Source organism: Salvelinus fontinalis, chromosome 40 (genome assembly GCF_029448725.1).
Source record: "Salvelinus fontinalis isolate EN_2023a chromosome 40, ASM2944872v1, whole genome shotgun sequence".
NCBI lineage: Eukaryota > Metazoa > Chordata > Actinopteri > Salmoniformes > Salmonidae > Salvelinus > Salvelinus fontinalis.
In genome coordinates this window covers 888,371-900,119 of record NC_074704.1, presented here as the reverse complement: position 1 = coordinate 900,119, position 11,749 = coordinate 888,371, and the positions used below count along the sequence as shown (strand labels likewise).

General features: G+C 45.8%; 1 protein-coding gene across 1 annotated transcript; it reads left to right on the top strand.

The window, feature by feature from the left end:
• Positions 1–249: 249 nt before the first annotated feature.
• LOC129839542 (zinc finger protein 568-like) lies at positions 250–11,581 on the top strand. Its single transcript, XM_055907058.1, has 2 exons — positions 250–946; positions 9,646–11,581. The coding sequence occupies exons 1-2, from the start codon at positions 469–471 to the stop codon at positions 10,650–10,652; spliced, it is 1,485 nt and encodes a 494-aa protein (XP_055763033.1). The 5' UTR covers positions 250–468; the 3' UTR covers positions 10,653–11,581.
• The last annotated feature ends 168 nt before the right edge of the window (positions 11,582–11,749 follow it).

Sequence of the window (11,749 nt, the reverse complement as noted above, 5' to 3'; positions counted from 1 at the left end):
TATGAGATTATCTTAAATGCAGATGTGCAGTAGTAGAGTATTTAAATTCTCACCCAATAAAAATCTGCACTAATGAATCAAAACATGCTTCTCTTTGTACGTTTCCATATAATATTGACTTATACAATAAACTTTTTGTCTGAAAATCAAATATTTTCCTTAACTGCGTTACCCACTCTAGTCAGCAGTTGGCGATGTTCGTTTTTCTCGCGATACTACTAGCGTGACGTATAATCTAGTGGACGGAGACGGGACACTTCAACAACAACAGTTAGCCACCTCGCCGAGATGTTCAAGGTCTTTATAATGTTTCGGTGTATATTAGCCATTGTGTGTTAAACACACGTCTACCAGTTACCCAATTGAATTTCAAATGTACGTTGTTAGCTAGCTGGCTGGTTAAATTAGCCTATCACTAGTCTAATCGCTAATGCTAACTAGCTAATTAGCTAGCTAACTTCCTCGACCATGAGCACACAAAGATACTGCCCCCATACTAAAGAAGAGGCGATCTGGTGGATGGAGAAACAAACTCTCGTGAAAGAGGAGAAGGAAGAAGATGATGTCGCAGTTAAAAGAGAAGTAGAGGGTGAGGCTGTTACTGTGAAAGAAGAAGAAACTGTTAAAAGAGAAGTAGAGGGTGAGGCTGTTACTGTGAAAGAAGAAGAGACTGTTAAAATAGAAGTAGAGGGTGATGCTGTTACTGTGAACGAAGAAGAGACTGTTAAAAGAGAAGTAGAGGGTGAGGCTGTTACTGTGAAAGAAGAAGAGATGGACGTTAGAGTGAAAGAGGAGGGGGATGTTACCAAAGGTTTGTATATCTGTGATGTAAAAGAAGAGGAGGGAGAGGAGGAGGATGCAGTTTTTGGAGTGGAGGGAGAGATAACTGTCACATTGAAAGAAGAAGAAGAAGAAGAGGAGGAGGCAGGAGATCTGATTAACACCAGTAAGTAACCGAAGTACAGATGTTTTTATATCCAACATTAAAACATGTTCCCATTATATTGAATTATTCAAAACAAGCCTGGCCTACTTTTACAACCTTTGATTTGCATTGAAGTGTTGATTTGATAGGAACACATAAAGACATAAAAAAAGCATTTTAAACTCTGATCTGCAATAACTTTTTTCATGTATTGTTAAAGAAACGTCAAGCTGAAAATATGAATTATTCTAAAAACATCTGGCCTATTTTTATCATCTTTGATTTGCATCAAAAGTAAAGTGTTGATTAGAAATGATCAAATCAAACGGCATCTTCCTCCTCTTTCTTTTACATCACAGATATAAACATCTTTGGTAACATCCCCTCCTCTTTCACTCAGAACTGTCCTTTGTCTTCATTCTCTCTAACTTCTATCTCTTCTTCTTTCACAGTAACAGCCTCACCCTCTACTTCTCTTGTAACAGTCTCTTCTTCTTCTGTACAGTAACACGCTATACATGACGTCAGAGCTCAGTGGCTGTACAGTAACACGCTATACATGACGTCAGAGCTCAGTGGCTGTACAGTAACACGCTATACATGACGTCAGAGCTCAGTGGCTGTACAGTAACACGCTATACATGATGTCAGAGCTCAGTGACTGTACAGTAACACGCTATATATGACGTCAGAGCTCAGTGGCTGTACAGTAACACGCTATACATGACGTCAGAGCTCAGTGACTGTACAGTAACACGCTATATATGACGTCAGAGCTCAGTGGCTGTACTGTAACACGTTATACATGATGTCAGAGCTCAGTGACTGTACAGTAACACGCTATATATGACGTCAGAGCTCAGTGGCTGTACTGTAACACGTTATACATGACGTCAGAGCTCAGTGACTGTACAGTAACACGCTATATATGACGTCAGAGCTCAGTGACTGTACAGTAACACGCTATATATGACGTCAGAGCTCAGTGGCTGTACTGTAACACGTTATACATGACGTCAGAGCTCAGTGACTGTACAGTAACACGCTATATATGACGTCAGAGCTCAGTGGCTGTACAGTAACACGCTATACATGACGTCAGAGATCAGTGACTGTACAGTAACACGCTATACATGACGTCAGAGCTCAGTGGCTGTACAGTAACACGCTATACATGACGTCAGAGATCAGTGACTGTACAGTAACACGCTATACATGACGTCAGAGCTCAGTGACTGTACAGTAACACGCTATACATGACAACAGAGCTCAGTGACTGTACAGTAACACGCTATACATGACGTCAGAGCTCAGTGGCTGTACAGTAACACGCTATACATGACGTCAGAGATCAGTGACTGTACAGTAACACGCTATACATGACGTCAGAGCCCACGTTCTCTGCTTCACAGCGCCGTGTGGGTTTCGACTGACGGCCGTTATAAACTGGAGCGTGGCGCGCAACAAGAAGATGCCCCCCTCCCTCCCGCTAATGGGGGGGCTACTGCTGCACATTAGGGTTAGGGTCTAATGGGGGGGCTACTGTTGCACATTAGGGTTAGGGTCTAATGGGGGGGCTACTGCTGCACATTAGGGTTAGGGTCTTATGGGGGGGCTACTGCTGCACATTAGGGTTAGGGTCTAATGGGGGGGCTACTGCTGCACATTAGTGGTTAGGGTTAGGGTCTAATGGGGGGGGGGGGGCTACTGCTGCACATTAGGGTTAGGGTCTAATGGGGGGGCTACTGCTGCACATTAGGGTTAGGGTCTAATGGGGGGGCTACTGCTGCACATTAGGGTTAGGGTCTAATGGGGGGGATACTGCTGCACATTAGGATTAGGGTTAGGGTCTAATGGGGGGGGGGGGCTACTGCTGCACATTAGGGTTAGGGTTAGGGTCTAATGGGGGGGCTACTGCTGCACATTAGGGTTAGGGTTAGGGTCTAATGGGGGGGGGGGGCTACTGCTGCACATTAGGGTTAGGGTTAGGGTCTAATGGGGGGGCTACTGCTGCACATTAGGGTTAGGGTTAGGGTCTAATGGGGGGGCTACTGCTGCACATTAGTGGTTAGGGTCTAATGGGGGGGCTACTGCTGCACATTAGGGTTAGGGTCTAATGGGGGGGCTACTGCTGCACATTAGGGTTAGGGTTAGGGTCTAATGGGGGGGCTACTGCTGCACATTAGGGTTAGGGTCTAATGGGGGGGCTACTGCTGCACATTAGGGTTAGGGTTAGGGTCTAATGGGGGGGCTACTGCTGCACATTAGGGTTAGGGTCTAATGGGGGGGCTACTGCTGCACATTAGGGTTAGGGTCTAATGGGGGGGGCTACTGCTGCACATTAGGGTTAGGGTTAGGGTCTAATGGGGGGGCTACTGCTGCACATTAGGGTTAGGGTCTAATGGGGGGGCTACTGCTGCACATTAGGGTTAGGGTTAGGGTCTAATGGGGGGCTACTGCTGCACATTAGGGTTAGGGTCTAATGGGGGGGCTACTGCTGCACATTAGGGTTAGGGTTAGGGTCTAATGGGGGGGCTACTGCTGCACATTAGGGTTAGGGTCTAATGGGGGGGGCTACTGCTGCACATTAGGTTTAGGGTCTAATGGGGGGGCTACTGCTGCACATTAGGGTTAGGGTCTAATAGGGGGGCTACTGCTGCACATTAGGGTTAGGGTCTAATGGGGAGGCTACTGCTGCACATTAGGGTTAGGGTCTAATGGGGGGGCTACTGCTGCACATTAGTGGTTAGGGTCTAATAGGGGGGGGGGGGCTACTGCTGTACGTTAGGGTTAGGGTCTAATGGGGGGGGCTACTGCTGCACATTAGGGTTAGGGTCTAATGGGGGGGCTACTGCTGCACATTAGTGGTTAGGGTCTAATGGGGGGGGGCTACTGCTGCACATTAGGGTTAGGGTCTAATGGGGAGGCTACTGCTGCACATTAAGGTTAGGGTCTAATGGGGGGGCTACTGCTGCACATTAGGGTTAGGGTCTAATGGGGGGGGGGCTACTGCTGCACATTAGGGTTAGGGTCTAATGGGGGGGCTACTGCTGCACATTAGTGGTTAGGGTCTAATGGGGAGGCTACTGCTGCACATTAGGGTTAGGGTCTAATGGGGGGGGGGGCTACTGCTGCACATTAGGGTTAGGGTCTAATAGGGGGGCTACTGCTGCACATTAGGGTTAGGGTCTAATGGGGGGGGCTACTGCTGCACATTAGGGTTAGGGTTAGGGTCTAATGGGGGGGCTACTGCTGCACATTAGGGTTAGGGTCTAATGGGGGAGCTACTGCTGCACATTAGGGTTAGGGTTAGGGTCTAATGGGGGGGGCTACTGCTGCACATTAGGGTTAGGGTCTAATGGGGGGGATACTGCTGCACATTAGGGTTAGGGTCTAATGGGGGGGGGGGGCTACTGCTGCACATTAGGGTTAGGGTTAGGGTCTAATGGGGGGGGGGGCTACTGCTGCACATTAGGGTTAGGGTCTAATGGGGGGGGGGACTACTGCTGCACATTAGGGTTAGGGTCTAATGGGGGGGCTACTGCTGCACATTAGGGTTAGGGTCTAATGGGGGGGGCTACTGCTGCACATTAGGGTTAGGGTTAGGGTCTAATGGGGGGGCTACTGCTGCACGTTAGGGTTAGGGTCTAATGGGGGGGCTACTGCTGCACATTAGTGGTTAGGGTCTAATAGGGGGGCTACTGCTGCACATTAGGGTTAGGGTTAGGGTCTAATGGGGGGGCTACTGCTGCACATTAGGGTTAGGGTCTAATGGGGGGGCTACTGCTGCACATTAGGGTTGGGGTTAGGGTCTAATGGGGGGGCTACTGCTGCACATTAGGGTTAGGGTTAGGGTCTAATGGGGGGGCTACTGCTGCACATTAGGGTTAGGGTTAGGGTCTAATGGGGGGGCTACTGCTGCACATTAGGGTTAGGGTCTAATGGGGGGGGGGGCTACTGCTGCACATTAGGGTTAGGGTTAGGGTCTAATGGGGGGGCTACTGCTGCACATTAGGGTTAGGGTCTAATGGGGGCGTACTGCTGCACATTAGGGTTAGGGTCTAATGGGGGGGCTACTGCTGCACATTAGGGTTAGGGTCTAATGGGGGGGCTACTGCTGCACATTAGGGTTAGGGTCTAATGGGGGGGCTACTGCTGCACATTAGGGTTAGGGTCTAATGGGGGGGCTACTGCTGCACATTAGGGTTAGGGTTAGGGTCTAATGGGGGGGGCTACTGCTGCACATTAGGGTTAGGGTTAGGGTCTAATGGGAAGGCTACTGCTGCACATTAGGGTTAGGGTTAGGGTCTAATGGGGGGGCTACTGCTGCACATTAGGGTTAGGGTCTAATGGGGGGGGTTACTGCTGCACATTAGGGTTAGGGTCTAATGGGGGGGCTACTGCTGCACATTAGGGTTAGGGTCTAATGGGGGGGGTTACTGCTGCACATTAGGGTTAGGGTTTAATGGGGGGGCTACTGCTGCACATTAGTGGTTAGGGTCTAATTGGGGGGGGGGGGGCTACTGCTGCACATTAGGGTTAGGGACTAATGGGGGGGCTACTGCTGCACATTAGGGTTAGGGTCTAATGGGGGGGCTACTGCTGCACATTAGGGTTAGGGTTAGGGTCTAATGGGAGGGCTACTGCTGCACATTAGGGTTAGGGTCTAATGGGGGGGCTTCTGCTGCACATTAGGGTTAGGGTCTAATGGGGGGGGGGGCTACTGCTGCACATTAGGGTTAGGGACTAATGGGGGGGCTACTGCTGCACATTAGGGTTAGGGTCTAATGGGGGGGGCTACTGCTGCACATTAGGGTTAGGGTCTAATGGGGGGGCTACTGCTGCACATTAGGGTTAGGGTCTAATGGGGGGGCTACTGCTGCACATTAGGGTTAGGGTCTAATAGGGGGGGGCTACTGCTGCACATTAGGGTTAGGGTCTAATGGGGGGGCTACTGCTGCACATTAGTGGTTAGGGTCTAATAGGGGGGGGGGCTACTGCTGCACATTAGGGTTAGGGACTAATGGGGGGGCTACTGCTGCACATTAGGGTTAGGGACTAATGGGGGGGCTACTGCTGCACATTAGGGTTAGGGACTAATGGGGGGGCTACTGCTGCACATTAGGGTTAGGGTCTAATGGGGGGGCTACTGCTGCACATTAGGGTTAGGGCCTAATGGGGGGGCTACTGCTGCACATTAGGGTTAGGGTCTAATAGGGGGGCTACTGCTGCACATTAGGGTTAGGGTCTAATGGGGGGGGGGGGGCTACTGCTGCACATTAGGGTTAGGGTTAGGGTCTAATGGGGGGGGGCTACTGCTGCACATTAGGGTTAGGGTCTAATAGGGGGGCTACTGCTGCACATTAGGGTTAGGGTCTAATGGGGGGGCTACTGCTGCACATTAGGGTTAGGGTCTAATGGGGGGGCTACTGCTGCACATTAGGGTTAGGGTCTAATGGGGGGGGCTACTGCTGCACATTAGGGTTAGGGTCTAATGGGGGGGGCTACTGCTGCACATTAGGGTTAGGGTCTAATGGGGGGGCTACTGCTGCACATTAGTGGTTGTCTGAGTGGAATGCTGTAAATCAAGAGGAGTTGATGTTGTCTGGAAGATGAGATGTTGAGGATTATAAGAAATACCCGCTTTGATGTCATAGAAGCAAACGACACGGCAGTGAGTCCAAATTGTTCCCTTCACATCATTTACAATATCAAGGTTTAAGATCCACAGTTACAAGGATGGCATGCATTATAATCAAATCCAATTGTATTGGTCACATACACATGGTTAGCAGATGTTATTGGTCACATGCAGATGTTATTGGTCACATACACATGGTTAGCAGATGTTAATGGTCACATACACGTGGTTAGCAGATGTTATTGGTCACATACACGTGGTTAGCAGATGTTATTGGTCACATACACAGGGTTAGCAGATGTTATTGGTCACATACACATGGTTAGCAGATGTTATTGGTCACATACACATGGTTAGCAGATGTTATTGGTCACATACACATGGTTAGCAGATGTTATAGGTCACATACACATGGTTAGCAGATGTTATAGGTCACATACACATGGTTAGCAGATGTTATAGGTCACATACTCATGGTTAACAGATGTTATAGGTCACATACACATGGTTAGCAGATGTTATTGGTCACATACACATGGTTAGCAGATGTTATTGGTCACATACACATGGTTAGCAGATGTTATTGGTCACTTACACATGGTTAGCAGATGTTATAGGTCACATACACATGGTTAACAGATGTTATAGGTCACATACACATGGTTAGCAGATGTTATAGGTCACATACACATGGTTAACAGATGTTATAGGTCACATACACATGGTTAGCAGATGTTATTGGTCACATACACATGGTTAGCAGATGTTATAGGTCACATACACATGGTTAGCAGATGTTATTGGTCACATACACATGGTTAGCAGATGTTATTGGTCACATACACATGGTTAGCAGATGTTATTGGTCACATACACATGGTTAGCAGATGTTATTGGTCACATACACATGGTTAGCAGATGTTATAGGTCACATACACATGGTTAACAGATGTTATAGGTCACATACACATGGTTAGCAGATGTTATTGGTCACATACACATGGTTAGCAGATGTTATAGGTCACATACACATGGTTAACAGATGTTATAGGTCACATACACATGGTTAGCAGATGTTAATGGTCACATACACATGGTTAGCAGATGTTATTGGTCACATACACAGGGTTAGCAGGTGTTATTGGTCACATACACATGGTTAGCAGATGTTATTGGTCACATACACATGGTTAGCAGATGTTATAGGTCACATACACATGGTTAACAGATGTTATAGGTCACATACACATGGTTAGCAGATGTTAATGGTCACATACACATGGTTAGCAGATGTTATTGGTCACATACACAGGGTTAGCAGGTGTTATTGGTCACATACACAGGGTTAGCAGGTGTTATTGGTCACATACACATGGTTAGCAGATGGTATTGGTCACATACACATGGTTAGCAGATGTTATTGGTCACATACACACGGTTAACAGATGTTATAGGTCACATACACATGGTTAGCAGATGTTATTGGTCACATACACATGGTTAGCAGATGTTATAGGTCACATACACATGGTTAGCAGATGTTAATGGTCACATACACATGGTTAGCGGATGTTAATGGTCACACACACACGGTTAACAGATGTTATTGGTCACATACACGTCGTTAGCAGATGTTATTGGTCACATACACATGGTTAGCAGATGTTATTGACAACTAAATGAATCCAACTAAATGATTCACTCGATTCCAGACGATGTGTCTGATTAAGTGCTGATGCTGCAGGGTTTACAGGCCTTGCGTGTTATATCTCAGCATAGCTCTCTGGGGACCTGTGTGTGTTCCCCTGGATGCTACTGCAGCGTAACATAGCTCTCTGGGTGACCTCCTGGGATTCTCTCTGCTGACTGTTCTGGTTCTCTGGATGTAGTTCTGTTGGATGGGACCTGTGTGTGTTCCCCTGGATGCTACTGCAGCGTAACATAGCTCTCTGGGTGACCTCCTGGGATTCTCTCTGCTGACTGTTCTGGTTCTCTGGATGTAGTTCTGTTGGATGGGACCTGTGTGTGTTCCCCTGGATGCTACTGCAGCGTAACATAGCTCTCTGGGTGACCTCCTGGGATTCTCTCAGCTGACTGTTCTGGATCTCTGGATGTAGTTCTGTTGGATGGGACCTGTGTGTGTTCCCCTGGATGCTACTGCAGTGTAACGGTCTCTCTGGGTAGACGGTTGGGTTATCGGTTATCTTGGCCAAAGGCTGTGAAACCAAATACTAGCTCCAGGGTTCCAATAGTTTTGTCTATGCCATTTAATATTTTTTTTTTTTAAATACTATTATAAAACGTCAGTTTAGATGATACAGACATGATGTCGTTATGCTCCTTATAGCTCTAAAATATGGAGTATTTCTATATGGAGTATTTCTATATGGGGTATTTCTATATGGAGTATTTCTATATGGAGTATTTCTATATGGGGTATTTCTATGTGGAGTATTTCTATATGGAGTATTTCTATATGGAGTATTTCTATATGGGGTATTTCTATATGGGGTATTTCTATATGGGGTATGGAGTATTTCTATATGGAGTATTTCTAAATGGGGTATTTCTATATGGAATATGGAGTATTTCTATATGGAGTATTTCTATATGGGGTATTTCTATGTGGAGTATTTCTATATGGAGTATTTCTATATTCTGAAATACACCTTTTTTTCTCATTCATTTATTGATTCGATTAATATAAAGATTAAATATTAAGATTAAATAAGATTATAAATAAACATTATTATTATAAATATCTCTTTCTAAAGTACCCTTCATTGTAATTCAGTTTACATGTGAGAATTTCCCATCTGAGATACCAAAACTATTTTTTCACTTACGCTGGTGTGGAATCGCTTATGTACTAAAGCGAGGATGTTTAATGGTTCCACACAACTGCCTCCTCATAAGTGTTTTTGAAAATGATGGCAATTTTCTGAAAACTGACCTCAGGTTATTGGGGGGGGGGGGATCTAGTCTGGATTAAACCTCATAGGAAGACAGTTTTATCATGTGGAGGTTTCATTCAGGTCTCTGTTTAGTATTTAACTAAATAATATGTTGTCTTTGACAGGAGAAAGACCACACTCTCACAACGGGAAGAGTCCATCAGGGGAACCAGACCCAGAGATGCCAAATCCAGCCAGACGACCCCACTGCTCCCAGTCTGGAAAGCATTTTACCAAGTTACAGAACCTAAAACAGCATGAGAGGACACACAAAGGAGAAAAGCCTTTTCAATGCTTTCAGTGTGAAAAAAGATTTTCATGTTCACAGGATTTTAAAAAGCATGAGAGGACACACACAGGAGAAAAGCCCTTCCAATGCTCCCAGTGTGGAAAGGGTTTTAACCGGTTAGGGAACCTGAAAGAACATACAATAATACACACAGGAAAGAAGCCTCACCACTGCTCCCAGTGTGGAAAGAGTTTTAACCGTTTAGGGAATCTGAAAAAGCATGAGCGAATACACTCTGGAGTGAAGCCTTACCAGTGTTCCTATTGTGGAAAGAATTTTACTCAGTTAGAGAACCTGAAGGAACATGAAAGGACACATACAGGGGAGAAACCCCACTATTGCTCTCAGTGCGGAAAGGCTTTTACCACGTCACGAAACCTTAAAGAGCATAAGACGAAACACACAGGAGAAAAGCCTTTCCACTGCTCTCTGTGTGGAAATAATTTTACCCATTTAGGGAACCTGAAGAAACATGAGAGAATACACTCTGGAGATAAGCCATACCCCTGTTCCCACTGTGGAAGGAGTTTTAGGTGGTTAGGGACCTTAAAGCAACATGAGAGAATACACACAGGAGAGAAGCCTTTCCAATGTTCCCAGTGTGGAAAGGGTTTTACCCAGTTAGGTAACCTAAAAGTTCATGAGAGGACACACTCAGGAGAAAAGCCTTTCCAATGTTCCCAGTGTGGAAAGAGCTTTACTGTGTTAGAGAGCCTAAAAGAGCATAAGAGAATACACACAGGAGAAAAGCCCTACCAATGCTCCTACTGTGGAAAGAGTTTTAGGGGGTTAGGGAACCAGAAAAAACATGAGAGGACACACACAGGAGAAAATCCTTACTAATGTTCTCAATGTGGAAAGAGTTTTAACCAGTTAAGCATCTGAAATCACATGAAATAAAACATTTAGGAGAGAAGCCTTTCCACTGCTCTCATTGTGTAAAGACATTTTAGTTCCAGGGCTATGATTTCCGCATATTTACAATTTCGGACATTTGGCCCATAGACTTGGCTGTAACTTGGAGAGGGTGGAGCTTTTGGTTCCGGTTCCGATCCCAGTTCTATCTCGTCTCTTAACACGTATGGATCCAGAACTTCATCAAGTGTTACCAACCCAGTATCTAACCCACGGATGTTATTGCACTCGCTTTGTCTAGGGGTCCTAAGCCTAGTTACATGGTCTGTAACCTGAATGAATGTATGCATTGATGTGAGAGATCAGTTCATGGACCTAGGTGTTGAATTCCCGGGGAGACGGCAGCCTTACCTTGGTCCAGGGCCAGCTCTCTTGACCTCTTGGTCGGCCAGTCCAAGCAGACAATTATTTGTTTAGATGGTGACGAAACATAAATATGATGACCAAAATCATCATCGGCAAAGTCTTCACCACCATTAACCTCACATTACCATCATCGCCATGTTATGACAACCAAGGACAATGATAGCAGTTCCAGATCAGACTAGCCTACCTCCTCCTCTTCCCTGTATTCAAAGGGCTGTAAGGTTAAAGAAGTGTTTGTACCAGGTCTGGACAGAGGGAAGTCCATCCTGTCTGACTGTGCCCTTTACACCAGGGGTTCTTCAACCTTTTTCAGCCTGGGACCCTAATTAAAAATTCGGTGTTTTCCTGGGACCCCAAGCTTGTAAAAAATATGCAACTATGTGTAAATATGTGTGTAAATGTTGGTTCATTTCATTGCCCTTATGCCTAAAACAAATGCAATATAAACAAAAAACATACAACAATGAAATTAAATACCCATATAAAGCCTATTCATGTTTATTTAAACAAAAACACTCTTACATAGCTGTCTAGGTTGGACCTGTTGCTGTTAAAATACAATAAATACTTTTCATTCTGAACTGGAATAAACTGATCAGATCACACAGATGTAGAACAGAACACACGCACAGGCTCAGTTTTTGACAGTGTAACCCTAA

Coding starts and splice junctions, on each gene's coding strand:
- LOC129839542 (XM_055907058.1), top strand. CDS start 469: ATGAGCACACAAAGATACTGCCCCCATACTAAAGAAGAGGCGATCTGG. Junction 947..9,645: donor AGGAGATCTGATTAACACCA/GTAAGTAACCGA, acceptor TGTCTTTGACAG/GAGAAAGACCACACTCTCAC.